Source organism: Postia placenta, assembly GCF_002117355.1.
Source record: "Postia placenta MAD-698-R-SB12 unplaced genomic scaffold POSPLAscaffold_2, whole genome shotgun sequence".
NCBI classification, from domain to species: domain Eukaryota; kingdom Fungi; phylum Basidiomycota; class Agaricomycetes; order Polyporales; family Adustoporiaceae; genus Rhodonia; species Rhodonia placenta.
Window position 1 is genome coordinate 200162 of NW_020169833.1, and position 18233 is coordinate 218394.

Sequence of the window (18233 nt, forward strand, 5' to 3'; positions counted from 1 at the left end):
TACACCGCATGGAGATATTTCGAAGCAAACTGGGGACCTCGGTCTGATATGACCTTGGCCGGGGCCCCATGATGCTTGAACACATCGCGGATGTACAGGTCTGCTGCACCTTCTGCCATCAGGGTCTCATGACAGGCCGAGAAGTGGACCTGCTTTGTGAAGCGGTCGGCGGTAACCAGGATCGAGTCAAATCCATCAGACTTTGGCAAGCCGACGATCATATTGGTCGTGATGATCTGCCACGGGCGCTCGGGGATCTCGTTTGGCTTCAGTGGACCCTGGGGCTTGGCTGGGAATGTCTTGGTACAGTTGCACACGTTGCAGGTGCTTATGTACTCGTTGACGAATTTGGACATCCCAGGCCACCAGTAGTTCTGCGACACGAGCTCCAAAGTTTTGGCACGGCCACCATGACCGGCAATCGGCGAGTCGTGGTGGATTTTGACTATATCTCGCTGGAGCTCCGCGTTCTTTGGGACGTACACGCACCCGCGGAACAACAGAAGCCCTTGTTCGGCATTCCACTCCTTGAAGCCCCTTTGTAGCCGGGGCGGCCCGAGGTCCTGCACCTTTTCAAGTGCCTCGGCCACCTCCCAATCCTTCTCCGAACATTCCCTGATGCGCTTCAGAAGCGACTAATCGGCCGTCACCGAGGCATGACCGCACCTGGCAGAGGCGATGCGGAAGCGCTCTGGCTTGAGAACCACTTGATCGGTGTTATCGTCCTCATCGCCGATCTGATGGTCTGGCCGACATGACAGGGCATCAGCCTTTCCATTGGACGTCCCGGCCTTGTGCGTGATGCGGAAGTCGAAGCAAGCCAGGAACAGCGACCATCGCGCTTGACGACGCGTGAGGTGCTGGAACGTGCGCCAATATTCGAGGTTCTTATGATCGGTGACGATCTCGAACTGATTGGGTAACCCTTCGAGATAGTGGTGCCAATCATCTAGTGTCTCAATGATTGCGAGCATCTCCTTATCGTAGATCTCGTAGTTACGCTGGGCAGGGTCCATAGCATGAGATCTGAAGGTGATAGGGTGCCATTTGCCGTTGTCCTGCTTCTGCATCAGCACGCCGCCAGTGGCGTAGCCCGAGGCATCAACCTCGATGCGCGTTTCTCAATTAGGATCATATAGCGCTAGGACTGGAGTCGTCGCAAAGAGCCACTTGAGCTCATCGAAGGTGTGCTGCTCTTCCTCACCCCAATGCCATGGGTCATTTCCTGTGAGCCGGTCAAGTGGTCGCAAGATCTTAGTGAAGTCTTTGATGAAGCGGCGGTAGAAGTTGGAGAACCCCCGGAACTTCTGAACGTCTTTTTTGTTCCAGGGTACCGGCCACTCATTGATTCCCTTCAGCTTCGCGGGATCCATCACTACCTCATCGCCACCGAACACATAGCCGATGTAGTCAACCTTGGGAATGTCCCATTTACACTTCTCAGGCTTCAGGAACAGATCGTTGTCCTGGAGATGACGCAGAACCTCGTGTGTGACCCTCTCATGTTCCTCCTTGTTGGTGGAGAAGATGAGTATATCATCCAGGTACACAAGGATCTTTCCACCGACGATAAGATCATGGAAGATCTCATTCATCATTGCCTGGAAGGTCGCAGGGGAATTGGTGAGGCCGAAGAACATCACCAGGGGTTCGTACAGCCCCCGGTTAGTTATGAAGGCGGCTTTCCATTCGTCACCGGCTTTAATCCGGACATTGTTATAGCCCCATCTGACATCGAACTTAGTGAAGAGCGTGGCGCCACGCAGTTTATCTACCATCTCGGCGATCAGTGGCAGCGGATAGCGATTCTTGATGGTGATCGCGTTCAACTGGCAGTAGTCCTGCACGGGTCGAAGTGTCCCTTCTTTCTTTTTGATGAAGAAGAAAGGGGACGAGATGGGCGATTTCGACTCCCGTATGTAGCCCTTCGCTAACTGCTCCTTGAGGAACTTGTCAAGCTCCTCCTGCTCGTTGTTCGACAGGGGGTACACCTTCGAATGGAATGTCAAATAGCCAGGCACGAGTTCGATCACGTGATCATACGGCTTCCTTTCGGGTAGCCATTCTGATGCTTCCTTGGAGAAGACATTCAGGAACTCGTGGTACCGTTTAGGTACCGACTCCTCGGCGGTCTTAACGACCTTCTTTTTGATCTCCTCCTCAGCAAACAGCTGGGAGTATGTATGCCCCACTGCAACGAATAGCTGAGGGGCGCCTGGAAGTGTGATACCTTGCTCCCAGGCTTTGATCAAATCGGCCTTGTCCCACTCTACTTCTGTCGGATTTTCTTCGGACTTGAAGTCCGGGAGTACCTTACTCCTGCAAGCCCCTATAACCGACCGTTTGGACTTCGGCAAACGCCTGCGCGCCGTGGGCCTGACCCCCGTATCACGTGCAGTCGCTGCTTGCTCCATTCGGCCAATCTTCCTGGCACTGCATGTTTCAGGACAGCGCGACAATTTGAGGGAGCCCTTCTCCCAATCGATTTCAGGGTTGTGCTCGCGTAGCCAATCCAACCCGACGATCACATCCTCTGGACCAATGTCCGTGACCATAAACACCGTCTTCTCGACATGTTCTCCTATGTGCATCTGTAGCACTGCTACCTCCGAGATGCTTCCGTCCTTGTTTAGGGTGCCGTCAATATTGTACAGCGGAATGGGTTCCTTTAACTTCCGCGTCTGCACCTTGTTTTCGATAACGAATCGCTTGTTGATAAACTTCGTGGTGGCTCCGCTGTCCACCATAGCGATTACGTCCTTGTGCCGTCTTTTCCCTTGGAGTCGAACTGGGATGTGAAAGTGCTGGGACCCCTGGTCCAACTCATACACCATTGCAGTCGACAATACATCATATTTATTACAAGATATATGTGGCCCGACGCGTGCGGCACGAAGCGCGAACCAGATCAAAAACCCTCCTCCTTCATTGCCCGATAGTGCTCGAGCTCCTCGCGCATCGACTTCACCTGTGCCATTAAGTCCGCCAGCTCCGATTGCTCGGATTTCGCTGAAGCGGTGCTTATACTTGCCGAGGGTGTTGTCGTGACGGGGGCGCTTGTCGCCGCCTGGGTGGAGCCCGAGGCAACCGTAGCCTGCGCATCAGCGCATTTTGTGTAAGGTTTGTCCTTACAGTTGGGGCACTTGAAGTGTCGGTACCCTTGCTTCCCACAGCCGAAGCATGTGCCGGGGAAGTTTCCTTTTCCGACGGTTGCATTGATGCTGGCCGAAGCTGCGTGTGACTGGGGTGCACCACCACGTGCCCCACCGCGCCCTCGACCTCGGGCCGAGAAGAAGTTGTTCAACTCGGGCCGACGGGCCCGGCTGATATCGAGGATCTGCTCGACTTCAGTGGCACGCTTCTCAGCTTCTAGCCACGTGGTGAAGGTCTCGAGCTCAATTTTGCGGTAGACACGGGAGGGGATGCCGCTCAGGTACTTGTCGCATAGTTCCAGGTCCCCATACCCGGAACGGTCCGCTGGACCCTTGAACAGCGCAGAAAATTCCGCAGCGGTGTGTTTTTTGTGGATCAACTTGTCCGCACAGAGCTTTGCCAGCTCTACTTGTGCTGCCGCCGCGTTGTTGAGATTACCGAAGTGAGCCGTGAAGGCGGCAGTGAAGGCTGCTTTGTTCCTGAAGGGGGTTGTAACCCCTTGTACACCCATCTGCACAGATGCGAGCTGGGCGAAATACGGAGTGGCCCAGGCGCGGGCATCTCCATCGAGTAGGCTAAGCGCAACCTGCACCTTTAGCTCGATGGTTGTCAAGGACGTATTGATCAACCAGTAGATGCGGAGTTGCGACAAAAACCTGTCGCATTCGATGACGGTTTTGCCGTCATAGCGGAGGGGGAGGAGGAGCTTCAGGGTCTCCTTGTCGGGGGCGGCTGCGGGGGAGGACATTATCGGCGTCGGGGGGGACGGAGGACGCTGCGGGGGCAGAGGCGGCTGTGGTGGCCCTCCGCTGGTCGAACTTTGAGAGGAGTGAGTGCTCGAGCGGCCTCTCGGCAGAGTCGGCGGTGAAGGCGCCAAAGGAAGTTCGGTGGGGGGGTCACGTACGTCAGGGACTGCTGACGCGGAGGCGAGTGCTGTCGGCGAGGCGGGCCAAGCAGGATCCGCGGACTCGGACTCCGAGACTCCTTCTTCACTCGCACTCTCCTCAGGCTCAGGCTCTGTCGCAGGGTCTGGAGGGAGATCTCCTCATGCTTGACTTGGACTGGTGACGACAGTTTGAGAAAATCGGGAGCTGGGGGAGACAGGGCGAGAATGCCGCGAAGTGGATCGAGATGCGAGGGTGCTGCGGGGACCGAGGGGGTGTTGAGCCCTTCTGATTGCCTTGTAGCGAGGGTAATCCTCCTCGATCGATCGGGGTGTCCGATTTGGGCACGGCTGCTGCTCGCAACGGTAGAGGACAGTCTCAGGGCCATCCGGGATGTAGACGTCAATGAGGTCCTGAGAGTCGAAGGCGTGGATCTGGCCTTGACAGGCAGCCACAATGGGTGGGGGAAGGACGGGGAGGTGCACGTACTACAATGGCCGTACTATCCTAGCTTACGCTACGGCGCCCGAGAAGACACTAGGGTTTGCAGTTCACGTGGGGCCCAGTACTGCTTTTGACTATTATGCAGCAGGAACCTAGTCCACGCGTCCATGAGGACAAGTACCGCCCACTGAAGTGCAGGTACTGAAGAGTTTGTTTCCTTGGTGTTGGCGATGTATGTATGCTTATCTACGTATCATATGTATCGTAGAGTATCGTAGGGGTGCGCACCACCCAACCTGTGGGAAAGGAAGGTGAGTGTAGGGAGTCCCGAGAGGACGCCGGCAGCTTGGGGAGTTTCGACCTAATGTCGCGACTTGAGGTCAAGCGACTGGGGAATACCTGAAGGCTGGGGGCGTCCAACTGATTCTTACCGAAGCAATGGTGAGCAACGCTCAAACCTAAGGCTAGGGACAAGAAAATGTATTAGTTAGTAAGGTAAGAAAGAATACAAATGAAGGCTTACTGACCTAGGGACAAGAGGTCGAAACTGAGGTCCCTAGAGCAGCAGAGGCCGGCTTATATACATGGGGAGATAAGGGCAGGCTGTGCGCGCTGGTCCGTGCACAGCTGGTCCGTGCACAGCATGCTGACGCGGCCCCGGGGGCCAGTGGGTCAGAGAGGCTATGTCAGCGGAGCCCGAGCTGTGCCGCGCACTGCCGCCCATCTAATCTAATCGTACAGTAGATATGATGCGTCCGTATCAGGCAAGTAGTACAGAGGTCGCAGGTTCGAGCCCGCGAAAAGGAAAAAATTAAAAAAAACGGCTAGACGCCGTGCCAACTCGTGACACCCGATAAGTTGGCGACAGTACTACGAGGATCATGCCGAAGAGCGTACGCTCATAGATCAGCGCTCAGCCCTCGCATGCGGAAGATAGGCTTTCTCATGGGCTCACCGTATTCTGCGTGCGGTGTACGATATACGGGGAGCCACTCTCTAGGATGGGTAGCTTTACTGCAGGCGGAGATATTGATGGTACCAATAGTGGTTGCAGACGTTCCATTGCATCATTAACCGCACCACGGCTGTGTTACGACGAGCTTGTCATTCATCAAAATCATATCAAATCGGACATCACCATGTCTCCGGACCCTTGTTCTGTCACGCTAAGACATGTGTTGCACCACTGACGTCTGTCCGCTCGCGACAGTGCAACTGCTACGTACCTCGAAGGAATACTCGCAGTGTCTTGAGTCTTCTCGCATGCGCTTCAATGGCAATTGAAGCACCCCCGACATGCTCTGGTAACCATTCTTGATGAGACTTTCTGCCTAAATCGCTGAGAGCTTGCGTAGGGACTGTACAACACGTATGAAACTGCCTTCATCGCGTGGGCGCTATTGTGCCAGCTGCCCAGCGCTTCTTGCAGGCGGGACCCGACATAACGGTCACGAGCGGTTGTGCGCAGTCGACGCGCAGCAAAGAAGGTGATCGCCAAGAACGGAAATGGTGTAGCCAGAATAGAACTCCACTCTGCTCCACAACGACCGATCACGACCGCCTACCCCGGACGACATGCTGTCTCGCCAGCAGGACCTCTTTCTCTCCCACCACCGCCAGCGAGCCTTCAACAGGCCCCCTCCTGTCTTTATCCGCTAGCCTCCGCTGAACGCGCCCGCCGCCAACCTCATCCACACCGCTGCAGCAATGGCAGCCAAACACACCTTCGCGCGTCATCCGCGCTACACTGCGATACTCGTCGTCATACTGCTCGCTTTCGTCTTCGTCCTCACCCAGGGCCCACCAGCACCGAGTCCTGAGGGCTACTTCCGCCGCCAGGGACCCAAGTCGCTCCGGTGGCACGTCGTGGACGAGGAGGAACGCTACCAGCAGGTGCTGCGCGATCGCCAGGCGATGGTGCGCAAGTGGGGGCCGGAGCCCTCAATGGTCGAGGCGTGCGTGTTCACACGGGCTCATCACCCTCCAGCGTCTGACATACTCGCAGGTTCCCGCCGCGCGATGACTTCTACACGCTCTGTGAGTCCGCTCTCGCATCCGCCTCTACTCCGCTGACGCGTGTCCAGGGGACTTCTTCATCCCTGCCTACCAGTGTCCGCACCGCGTCGAGCGCATCGGCGCACTGGGCGACGGCGGCAAGTGGGTTTGCGGATTCGAGCGCGTCGCGCGGCAGCCGCACTGCGTGATCTACTCCTTCGGTGTGAACAACGAGTCGTCCTTCGAGGCCGCGCTGCTGCGTGCCGCACCCGGCTGCGAGGTGTGGGGCTATGACTTCAGTGTCCCAGCGTTCGGCCCGGAGATTACCGCGGACCCTGCGCTCAACGCTCGCGCGCATTTCTTCCCGTACGCACTCGGCGACCGCGACAGCTACGGCGCCGGCGCGAACCCGCCGACGTACACGCTCGCGACACTCATGGCGCTCAACGGGCACCGCTTCATTGACCTTCTGAAGGTGCGTAGCCGTCGTTGCCACGCATCTCACGCGCTGATCGCCGTCGCATAGATTGACATCGAGGGCGCCGAGTTTGCATCGCTCGCTGCGTTCCTCGGCGAGTTTGCGCCGCCGACGCATGGCGCGCAGACGCACCCACATGCGCCGCCCCCGCCGCCGCTCCCGATCGGGCAAATGCAGATCGAGATCCACGCGCGCGGCGGTACGGGGTACGACACCTTTGCGCCGTTCCAGCAGTGGTGGGAATCGCTTGAGCACGCCGGCCTGCGCCCGTTCTACGCAGAGCCTAATCTCGTGTACGTCAACTTGATCCGTGGCGCGCGTCCGGACCTAGCAGAGGTAAGCCACAGGTGCATGCATGTCTATGAAGGTTGTGCTAATGGTGTTGCATCGTGTGCAGTACTCTTTCATGAACATCTACGGCGACCACGCTCTCGTTTCCGATCGTTATCTCGCCCCTTAAACACCTGTGTGCCTCCGCCGACCACATACTATCTACGCAAAAAGTCTCGGCGTCGTATCCACACCCTAATCCGCGGACTCTCCGAGCATATTTAGCTGCATTACGGACTAGGCATCCCATAGGAGACGATTAGACATCGTCCTGACCCCTCCACATATCCAGCCTCCATGCTCTCTTGAATCCCAGACAATTTCGAGTACTACTACTCTCATTCATCGGATATTCTCTCCTGTATAACGTAATGCGTAAATTGAGCTTGCTCTGATGTATTTATGTGTGCTGGCGCGTGTATGAGGTTGTGCATGTAACCTGCGGATGTGTAGCCAAGGGATATGGAAATATCCAAAGGCAGGAGTGGATGTGCGTATCAAGTAGCACATGTGGCAGCATGGCCCCCGATCGACCCTTGGTTACTTCTACACAAACACACTTCATGTCAAGCGTACTCGCTGCGTATACTTCACTTCGCTTGAGCGACATAAAAGCAATCGTTCTGCAAAATTACAACCCTTTCCCTTACCGCCGGTCCCCCTTGTGCTGATGCCTTTTCTCTCGTCCCCTCTCTGCGGCCTCCATTATACACATTCAAAATACGCTAACGTGCGGTACTCTTGGTCAATTCCTACAAGTACATGCCTAATTTCCAAGATCAAGAGCATCGCCCCTCATTCTAGGACAACAGATGCGACCAAAGCAGCCTACACCGGTAGCTCCGCAGCGTTGAAACTGCGCTCGCTTCCTAAACGTCTAGCCACCTTCTCCCGGAGGGGACTGCCAAGTCTCGACTCGCTTCCGCCCGGTATGCTAGTAGTGTCCTTCCCTACCACTATCGTCGATAGCTGTGCAGTAGACGTTCCCGCGGTGACGAACTCCATCGAGGCCGCTGCACCCTCGACGGTCGCGCGGTCCCACGCCCTGCGCGTCGCGACGCGGTACACGATGATTTGCGGGGACAAACACTGTCAAGCTCGACTGTCAGATCCCACTTCTCGCGCAGCGAGTGTCCCGATGTCCGCACCGTTATCTTTGCCCAGACCTGCCCAAACGCGATCGCCACGCCGGAACCACGGGCGTACGGCACGAGGAACATGATGCCGACCGCGCTATACGGTGCAGCGCTCTCGAGCAGAATCGCGAGCACGCTGGTGTAGAGCTGTGCCCCTTCCGCGCCCATGGCGGTGCTGACCCAGCGCGAGAGGTAGAGCAGGCGCGCACAAATGAGGAGCGTCAAGAGGAGGTTGAGCGCGATGGACATCGCATAGTAGGGGACGCCGAAGTTGACGGAACGCCCAGCGAAGAAGTCGCCGCCCGGGACCCCAGCCGCGACAAGCTCACACACGGCCAGGGCTGTAGGCGATTATGAGTACGCAGAAAGGGATCCGTAATTAGATGGGGACACACCAAAGGCGCCGAGGTAAGTGAGTACAGGGAGGAAGATGATCCAATAGTTGGAGCTCCAGAGGATGAAGCAACGATAGATCTATCATGCAAGACATTTCTCAGCTATATCCTCTGAAGCCACGAAAGGTATGAGCACTCACCAAAAGGGCATCACTCATGAATATAAGCGCGACGACCGATGTCGAAGAGAGCGTCTCGTACCACACGGACGCCTGCGTCGCGATAAATTCGGCGGCGCCGCCCGTCTGGGACGCGAAGGTGATGAGCATCTGCTCGCACCAAACGGCGTTTGTCGCGACATCGATCGTGACGAGCATAAGGAGCACGGTGCTGTATGCCATGAAGAAGCGGTCGGAGCGCACTTGTGTAGTCTTGCGAAGGAGCGCGCGCATCGTCGCGAAGTACACGACGAGTTCGACGCCTGCCCATGGTGCGCCATCCAGCGTCGGAGGATGCTAGCGAGGATGGAGTTGGGTACGCAGACTCACCATAGAGAATACCGCTCATATAGCTGCCGATGTAGAAGGCATGCTCGAACACCTCGACAGCGGACATGCTGGGCGGATTCAATGGTCGGGTAGGGGCGGACAACGATGAACCCTAGGCAAATCCCTGATTTACCTGCAGGTCACGGTAGATAAATATAATCGGACAATCCTGAAAAGGCAGATCAAGCGACTAACGAGAACTCAGCACAGAGGACAGGGCGGCGTCAATGGGGCCTTTGCGGGGAAGGGAGTTGCCCCGGTCGTCCGTGGTGCCTGGACGGTGGGTAAGGACTGTCAACGCGGAGTAGGGCCAAGCTGCATATCGGAGAGAGGTGAGTGGGCATTCCGTTTGTGAGGCAGTCGGTCGGATGGCCGAGCACAGGCCCAACGCGCATGTCCGGCGTTTGACAACTGCACGCGCGGTAGCGCGCGTCACGGGAACTGCCGTTTTGATGGTCGGCTACGGCTGCGCCGATCCCTTTTTGGACCCTTCCTGTGCAGGTGCAGACCGACATGCCCGTGGCGCTCTCGCAACAAGCTTCAGAAACAAATACTCGCGCAGCCCACTGTCTAGCAACATCGGTCCCGCTGGAGTGACCCTCCACGGAGAGCGTATTCCTTGGGACGATCATCGGTCTGTCCATTCATCGGTATGACCGGCAGTGCGGAGACAGTAATTCACTATCAAAGACAGCGCTCTGATGGAAAAATGGTGACGGTCTGCTATCATACACATGCTCTTGTCCATACGCTATCATACACATGCTCTCTTGTCCATACGCTATCTAGCGCAGGCCAAGAGAGAAAAATATGGAGGCAATCACCGTGGGCCGGACATCCTGAACAAGGCTGACAGAACTCTCCTTGCCAGCTCTACTTGTCACTTATATATCACCCTGGCGCCGAACATCTCACACCCGTACTGTTCCGCTCATACAGCCCTGGTCGAAATTCAGTCGCAGGTTCGGAGCAATACGTATGCCGCAACCACCTCGGGGATCTCAGTTTCTACTACAGCAGTTCCGTACCTAGGCCCAAGACCGCGCGAAATCTCATGTCGCAGAACGACATCCCCCAATCGTCTTCCCCTCTTACATCCCGACTCATGCTACTATTTAGCCCCAAGCCTTCGAAGTTCTCTCTGGTGACGCTCAGCTCCGTACTCTTTGCTTTGAGCCTTGCAATCAAGCTCGTAGTCACCGTTTACCTCAAGTCCCTCGCACTCGACGATGCTCACAAATACAGTACGGATGTTCTTCCGCACCTAGCTGAACTCACACAATGCTCTCTTGAATGCACAGCTTACCTGGGCGCAGACCATCCCCCGCGCTGGCCTATTACCGTCCCGCGCGTCTTAATGGCCTCCGACGCATCCACGCATTTCCAGCTCACGACAGCTGCCGGCATCGCAGAGTGGGTTGCGCTTGTCCCCGGAAATGGCCTCGTACACCTCGGCCCGCACCGAGCGCCATATACCGTTGCAATGCTCCACGAGCTCCGCTGCCTCGACATCGTGCGCGATGCCATGGTGCACGGCCTCCGTAGCGGCAACATGACGGATGCGCAGGTGGACCTTGGGAGGCACTGTCTGAACTATCTACGCCAGATGGTGCTGTGCCGCGGCGACCTGCAGCTCGAGCCGTTTCTTGCCCCGTCGCATTACAAGCCGATAGACCTGTATGGGACATATGTGTGCCGCGACTGGGGTGCGGTGTATCGAGAGGTAGAGCAGAACCAACGAGAGTACGCGCGATGACTGAGCGAGGAGGGTGCCACGCTTAACGAGTCCGCGCTTGCCGGCGAAACATCGTGATATCTACACCGCTCGCCGGTCAAAATAATACCCTACCTATCTTCCCTGCTTCAAGAGGGTATCTACCTTGTAAAATGGACTACTCGTAAGAAGAGGGCTAGCTCACTCCTTCACAAGAATGGATCAAGTTGTGCAGCGCAGAAACTTTGTGGCGACGCGGGATACGCAGATCGCCCGAGTTATACATTCACCATGGCAACATATGTAACAGTACGCCCTTTTCAATTACGCCATCGCGAACAGGGACCGCAGACATCCCTGACCTAACACTATCCATAACCGCCATAACGGTCCCGATCTCGCTAGCGAGCCGAGCAAGATCGGGACCCCTAGCCGGCAGTGTTCAAGTCAGAGCAGCCGAAGACAAGGCGTAATCATAGAGTACAGACGAATGCTCGGGTGATCGAGGAATGGAAACCGATTGACATTTTACGCCACGGGTGCGACCCTGGAGAATGTCATAATCGCTGACCCCGGATCGCTCCTTCAGTTACGTTGCAATCAGCCTCGAATGGGCAAATTAAAGCGATGCAGATGTAGTGCATACTATAGTGGCGTAGGGCCGGGAGGATCTCAGCGAAAAGCCCGGGCGTTCACAAGGACAAATGGCATCAGCAAGTGTGTTCGCTTCTGTATCTCGTCGAGTGGCAATGGTCGTCTCGATATGATGCCTGCGTCAAGCAGAGTTCGTAAAGCTGACACTACGACGTCAGATGGCCATGTCGACGAGTTCTGCCGATGTGGGACTCATTTCATCAATTACTTCAGCTATGACGGCACGTAGGTGGAGCCACCATGCAATTCCATGCTTGCCGTTCGTCCACACGAGTCAGTATGAACATCATTGTCTGCGTCTCACGAGGATCCGTTGTCGGATTCCAGTATATCGGGGCACCCACCCTCAGGATATGCGGAATACATACAGGTAGTGCGGCACTGCGCTATTCTTGTATCCCAGGCGTTCAAAATACTGTCACTTTTACGCTGCGGGGCGCTCGGCAGTGAGGAAACCTCATGCACGTAAGTCTAGCAGGAAATGAGGATATATTTAGCGAATTGCAGAAGGCGTCCGGACTCCGTGACGAGTTACATCATGTTCAGTGGCATTCAAACATGCATCAGATCAACACCGCTTTCGACCGAATAGCCCACCTGACTAGTGCGAGAAGACTCCGAGATCAGACGCCTGCGGGAAGGCGTTGTTGTCAATTGCTGTGCGTGGTGAAGCACGTCTAACATGCAGAAGCATGATAGATGATAGAGAAGCCGTTCTAGCTGCGTTCCGGGTCGGGGTGGACCAGAGCCTTCGTGGGGTAATCAACGCCCGCCGTCACGGCTGCAAGCTTTTCCCATGATTTCTACGCCTCTCATATAAGAGGGCAGCTACGACGCCACTTGCATTGCTCTCCGTGTATCATTGAACCCCCCTCCCCCCATCTCTTCCAGCATGGTCAGACTGTTTGCCATTGTCCTCACCACCCTCTGCGCTGCGGCCGGCGCGTTGGCTTTACCGCTTGGTGACTCAGAGCCTAAGGGTCCAACCGATGCCGAGTTCCTTGCACCTGCAAGGCGTGCACAAGGTTCTGCATTTTACTCAATAGTTCGAGCATACTACTGATAAGGCACTGCAGCCGTGCGACGCACAAACCCTGTAGATGCAGAGTTCCTCTCACCACGTACGCAAGGTCAGTTAACAACCCTGGATGTGGTGAGATAATATGGCCAGTAACACCATAGTTTGGCAGGAAAAGGGCCGGTGGATGCAGAATTCCTAGCACCTGCTGTTATTGGAAGGGATACCTTTTGTGAGCGTGGAGAATTGCAGCGAAATGACTCTTTGCTTACCGAGCTGTGCAGTGGAGAAAGGCCCCTCCGATTCTCATTTCCTTGCCCCTGCTAAGCGCAATCAACGTGAGTTGCCTCATGCCACTGTATCGCGCACACAGGCATAATATCATCCTCGCAGCCGATGGTCCTGTGGACGCAGAATTTCTCCGACCAGCCCGCTTCGCTTAAAGTTCAATCGTCATCGCGTTTCATGCCACATCTACTCGTCTCACACTCGAAGGCTGGGCGAGTCTGTATGTGGCCAAGAGGAGTGTCCGTAGAGTACTGGAATCGATCGGATTGCGTAATGTTCCCGCCAACTGTATTTTGACCTGGATCTGTTCGCTGTGCATGGCACTTCATGTATAGGATTCCCTGATCGCTTGATTACGAGACATGAGCAATCGCTGCTTCCAGCATGTTTGACGTTTGATACGGAAGCGGACCAGACTGTCGATGTATGTATGAGTCCACGTTCCAGAGGTGCACTCGCATTCTCAGCGCAGCGCTATAATTAAAAGCTGTCAATAGGACAGATCAAGGATAGAAGAGATGACGAAATGCCTCGGACTCCTAAAGGAAAACCCGAAATGCCATATCCATTAGAGAGATTGTAAATGAGTCCGATAGCATAGGATGCTTTGATAAGCGTCGTATTCGGGAGGACGTCTTCGCAATGGCGCTGCTTTCGTCCCGGCCGCAAGACGTGCAGTAACTCTCACCTTGCGAGGCATGCGAATGCAGATAGCAAATCTTCTTACGAGATAGATTGTCGCAGTCACATGCATGTCATTGGAGCTGGCGAGTGAATTGACCCCTCGTGAGAGCGGTTCTGCGGGAGGCGTCAATACCCTGGGCGTCTGTACGACGGAAGCTAATCGGTAGACACAACTCTGATATCGGATTTCTCTCCCATGAGTCAGGGGTAGCGAGCTTTGTGGCGTCAAGGCTGCCTGTCTCGACATAAGGAGAGCCCAGGTCCGATGGAACGTCAAAGATCCCTGTTTCAACAACGAAGCCCAGGCTCACCTCGGCCCACAATTCTGCTGCATTCAGCATGAGCATTGTGCCCTGAAGAAGATATGGATGAATGATGGCACTGCATTCAGTGCCCCGAAAGAGGCATTGAGGTCTCAAAACAGTTAGGCATGGTATTAGAAAGTCTAGAGATGCACCACTAAAACCTCCCGGCATACAATATCGTATAAAAAGCGTGTTATTCATTGCTCCGGGTGGCATTGAACAAATCACGTACGTACTCACAGCCATTGCTAGGTGCCCGTGACATGATATAGTACAGTGAGTATGTCCATGTCAGCACATTTAATCTATCATCTACTTGCCTGATCTAACGCAATCCACGGATGCACTGCCGCAGTGGCAGACGCTGATATCCACGGACACGAACATCAATTATACGATACGAGTGCAGGAGATCTGTCAAATAGTCTGGAACTGATACATGAATATGCCTGTCAAACGGGCATCCCTCAGAGCGTGTTCCGGGAAATCAACATGGAGGCTGAACTTACCCCACGTCCCGTTCCTGTTTGCCCATACGTCCAACTGACAATCAGGATATTCCGACGCACAAGCCACTTCATATGTATACAGAGTGCCCCAGCTGCACGGGAACTCGGATAAGCGAGTTTCCTCACCGGGGCCCGCAGTCAAGGTCCCGAAAGGCTCGCGGCAGGACGGCCGGGACGCCCATGACAGGGCGCGAGGATCAAGTGGTCTGTCAACTCCCAGAGCGCAGACATCGAGGCTCACAGGGCCGTTACCGGGCGCCCAGTCTTGCTCGTCGCTGTCCGAGGGGAGACGCAGGGCCAGCGCGCAGCGCTCCATACCGTAATCCATCGCGCGGAACTGCAGGATTGTGTGTACCTGCAACATAGTCAGCAGAGTCATGAGAAATGATTTTAGTGGCTCTGCATACGTTGCTTGAGACGTGCAGATGGCGATCGAGAGGGGACATCGTCCCTGCTGTGCTTAGCCATCGGTGCTCGTCCTCGGGAAACACCTTGTCCGGCTCGACGCTGCTTACTTGCGTAGCGATGCGAGGCTCGTTGACGATGGGCTCGTATCGCGAAGCATTCACGCGCCCAGATGCATAGAGTTCGTCGAGGCCGATGTACGGATTGCGGAACTCCAGATCGTTGAGGACGTCGTCCGATAGGACAAGAAATGATCGGAAGATGTAGAGGTAGACAGCGAGATCAACGAGAATGAGGAGACAGACAACACGAAAAATCCATGAGGACCATTTGCTTTGCGGTGCACTTATTTTGGCAGAGGCACCTGCACTCCATCAGTGCCCGAACCGCAATGCGACTTAGATACTCACTCTTCTCCGACTCCTCATGCGCCTCATCCTCGTCCAAGAGTGCGATGGACTCCTCGGGTTCTTGGTCTATCATGGCTGCAGCAGGCATACAAGGTAGCTGCAAGAGGCGGCAATTTTGACACTTCGAACTGGAACACGGAGCAGGTCAAGATAAGCGAGGCCCTCCCAGACCACGAAGCGAGAACATTGGCGCGAGAAAAGACACGATATGGACGCGCAGAGTGGAGAGATATTCCGCTGTTTTTGAGATTTGGAACAGGCAGTACAGACATGACTCGTTCAAGCAACGACCGTGTCGATAAGTTCGCACGGTCAGAAATCGGCTACGCAGCTATGCTACAAAATCTACACCACTACAGCGTTTACACAATCTCATAACACCCAACATTCATGCTTTACTTGTGTCCAGAGCGAAAACATACAATGGCCAGTCTCCCCACGGCGACGGCATATCTCGCTTCTCTTTCAACTCAAAACCAATCGCCTGGTAAACGAGCGCCTATATTATCCTCAGCATGCGTCTCAAATCGCGCGAACCGAATACTTACATTCGTGGGCGTCGTGGTACTGCATGCGAGCGTCTCACCCTTGAGCTTGGCCTGTCGGAAAGGGTTTGCGTAAAGGCGTTCCTTCGAGCGTGGAACAATAAGTGCGTACCTTCTCTCGCACAAGGTTGATGAGGTTCCTAGCAATACCTTGCCTCTGCCTGTCTGGGCGCACCATGGCCTGATGCATCCACCACGAATCCGTCTTGCCCTAGAGACTATGTCACGAAACTGTGCCTTGAGATGCGGCGATACGACGTACAGTTGGGCCTATACAATGATTGACAAACGCAGGAAACTCTACCATATACTGGGGCGATGTCATTTCGTCGGTGGGTTTGCGCAAGTTGAACTACGTACGGTGGTCTTGTAGTATTCCTTCCCTTCAGGAGGCATACGCGCCATAAACTCGTTCAAACCCAATTCCCGCTGTTCCGGGCTACATACGACGGACGATCAACTGAAAGCCAGAATACCATCTAACCCAACGCAACTCACGTGCTAAATAGGTCGTCGCCGGGCGGCATCCAGAGCGTGAATCCGAGTAGGTCGTTATTCTCGTCAGTCGCCGTGTAATACTCGCCGGCCAAGGCTCCTGCCTTCAACATAGCGCGCGCCATAGGTCCTATAAGGTTGACGTCGCCACCACACAGGCTCCGTACGGCGTTATCTATTGGATTCGAGTGGGCATTGCGGGATTGTGGATCAATGAAGTAGACGTACCATCTTTCATGAGCGTGGTAAACAAGTCGACGGAGGCATCGATGAGTTCATCTAGGAAGCATTGATTGACCGGAAGGGTGCATAGAAGAAGAGCGCATGTACCTGAAGGCGTCTCAACGCGCGCGTACTTGACTGCAGACATGGCGGCGAAAGCGTGCGGGGCGCTGGGGCGTACTTCACTTTATGTCATGGATGCGAGAAATTGAAACCTCGCTGATCATCCTGACACAATAGTCGGATGCCTGATTGCGCGGGAAGGCCGGTGTGAAGTGCTTGATGTCAGATAGGGCCGAGGATTCTGACCGCCTATGGGCCGTGTGCTCCAGATCCTCTAGGCGCCCGCGGTCTAGCGTTCGCGTGTGACTCCGCGCCATCCGGAGGGCATGTCGGGACTCGGAATACATGTTTGATTGAATCCTGTCAGTTATGAGCGTTGAATCCAGTAGGGTGCATCCTCAGCCCTTAGATCCGCCGCTCCCTCACTTGTTCCTCCCATGATTCACTCAGGCGCGTGGGCTCGACTTGGGGTGACTCTATTGCTTGTCGCCGCGACCATCTACTTCAATGTCACACTCTTTGACACGGCAAAGAAGGTTGCAGCAGCGAGACGCCTAAGCACGAGAAGACACAACGAGAAATCGAGACAGGAGTATAGTAAGCGCACCAATCAGACCCAGCTACTACTTTGCACTGACTGTCACCACTGGTCCCAGCATGGATCGGAAGTGACTTCCCGAGATATCTCCCGGTCGATGCAGGTCCCGTCAAGATGGTCGCCGAAGAGTCCATCCACTACTCGTTGACGAACCCAGAAGCATACGAGGAATGGCTATGGACAGCGCCCCTAGTGGGTGACAACCACGTCCGTCTCGGTCCCGACAAGCGCATGTTCGCAGTACCGATGTTCCACGAGCTGCACTGTCTACGCAACATGCGCTCCGCGATGGAGGACGGCCTTGCCACCCTAAACCCGGTCTATCAGGGACACATCCACCATTGCTTCAACTACCTCCGCCAGTGGACGCTTTGCTCCGCGGACGTAACACTGGAACCAGGTGATTTCACGACGCGCAACTTCTCGGCCGAACGGGTCGGAGGGACGTATGAGTGTGTTGACTGGGTGCCAGTGTATCGCATGGCGGAAGATAATTGGGATAGCTGGGAGCGGTTTAGAGACGAGCATGGATTGTCGGACGCCTTGCCTGTCGAACGTTGAGAAACCAAAAGTCGTCGTAGGGGTTTTCAGTCGTTCAAATATACAAGCAATGTTCGCAGCATGCAAATGGAGGGACCAAGAACAAAGTAGCAGGGTCCGAACGAATGAATCGCTTTCACGCTGTTGAGCAGTCTCGGTAAAGCCTCGGCGTATATTCTCTGCATCACGTGAAATATATTGGGCCAATCTCCGAGCACAAATGTTTGTTTTGCAACCTTTAGGTCCTTTACGGTGAATATGATCCAACACGACTGAAGACTTCTCTTGCACTCGCTCTCATTATCTTGCTGCACGTACTGTGCTATATGAATATCATCATGCCGTTGCGCTTGCTCTCTACACTGCCGGCAGTCGAGTCTTTGCTGGACTGGTACAGTGACATCAGCTGTATGCGTCGAACAAGCCTGCTCTGATCCATGTCTGCGAACCCACATACTCTTCTTGCGTCCCCCGACAATC

At 55.1% G+C, this 18233-nt stretch overlaps 6 protein-coding genes across 6 annotated transcripts; 4 read left to right on the forward strand and 2 right to left on the reverse strand.

Moving 5' to 3' along the window:
- Positions 1–6188: 6188 nt before the first annotated feature.
- POSPLADRAFT_1177224 (hypothetical protein) lies at positions 6189–7677 on the forward strand (the record flags this gene model as incomplete). Its single annotated transcript, XM_024488482.1, has 5 exons — positions 6189–6436; positions 6487–6518; positions 6566–6951; positions 7003–7290; positions 7352–7677. The coding sequence occupies 5 exons, from the start codon at positions 6189–6191 to the stop codon at positions 7412–7414; spliced, it is 1017 nt and encodes a 338-aa protein (XP_024342525.1). The 3' UTR covers positions 7415–7677.
- Positions 7678–7977: 300 nt separating this feature from the next.
- POSPLADRAFT_1177227 (hypothetical protein) lies at positions 7978–9472 on the reverse strand. The gene is made up of 5 exons (XM_024488483.1): positions 9304–9472; positions 8956–9236; positions 8816–8894; positions 8433–8761; positions 7978–8373 (listed from the first exon to the last, which is right to left on the reverse strand). Exons 1-5 carry the CDS (start codon positions 9368–9370, stop codon positions 8113–8115), a joined length of 1017 nt encoding a protein of 338 aa, XP_024342526.1. The 5' UTR covers positions 9371–9472; the 3' UTR covers positions 7978–8112.
- Positions 9473–10320: 848 nt separating this feature from the next.
- On the forward strand, positions 10321–11203 carry POSPLADRAFT_1038358 (hypothetical protein). The gene has a single exon (XM_024477376.1). It carries the CDS (start codon positions 10358–10360, stop codon positions 11057–11059), a length of 702 nt encoding a protein of 233 aa, XP_024342527.1. The 5' UTR covers positions 10321–10357; the 3' UTR covers positions 11060–11203.
- A 1360-nt stretch (positions 11204–12563) lies between these two features.
- POSPLADRAFT_1131262 (hypothetical protein) lies at positions 12564–13132 on the forward strand (the record flags this gene model as incomplete). Its single annotated transcript, XM_024484050.1, has 5 exons — positions 12564–12696; positions 12748–12801; positions 12862–12921; positions 12974–13027; positions 13083–13132. The coding sequence occupies 5 exons, from the start codon at positions 12564–12566 to the stop codon at positions 13130–13132; spliced, it is 351 nt and encodes a 116-aa protein (XP_024342528.1).
- A 1159-nt stretch (positions 13133–14291) lies between these two features.
- On the reverse strand, positions 14292–16700 carry POSPLADRAFT_1043347 (hypothetical protein; the record flags this gene model as incomplete). Its single annotated transcript, XM_024478287.1, is given in 12 exon segments — positions 14292–14398; positions 14476–14830; positions 14883–15244; positions 15291–15365; positions 15690–15789; positions 15839–15919; positions 15948–16046; positions 16098–16187; positions 16290–16314; positions 16334–16460; positions 16559–16609; positions 16661–16700. The coding sequence occupies 12 exon segments, from the start codon at positions 16698–16700 to the stop codon at positions 14292–14294; spliced, it is 1512 nt and encodes a 503-aa protein (XP_024342529.1).
- A 352-nt stretch (positions 16701–17052) lies between these two features.
- POSPLADRAFT_1064473 (hypothetical protein) lies at positions 17053–17834 on the forward strand (the record flags this gene model as incomplete). The annotated part of the gene is made up of 2 exons (XM_024481807.1): positions 17053–17212; positions 17272–17834. The coding sequence occupies 2 exons, from the start codon at positions 17053–17055 to the stop codon at positions 17772–17774; spliced, it is 663 nt and encodes a 220-aa protein (XP_024342530.1). The 3' UTR covers positions 17775–17834.
- Between the last annotated feature and the right edge of the window lie 399 nt (positions 17835–18233).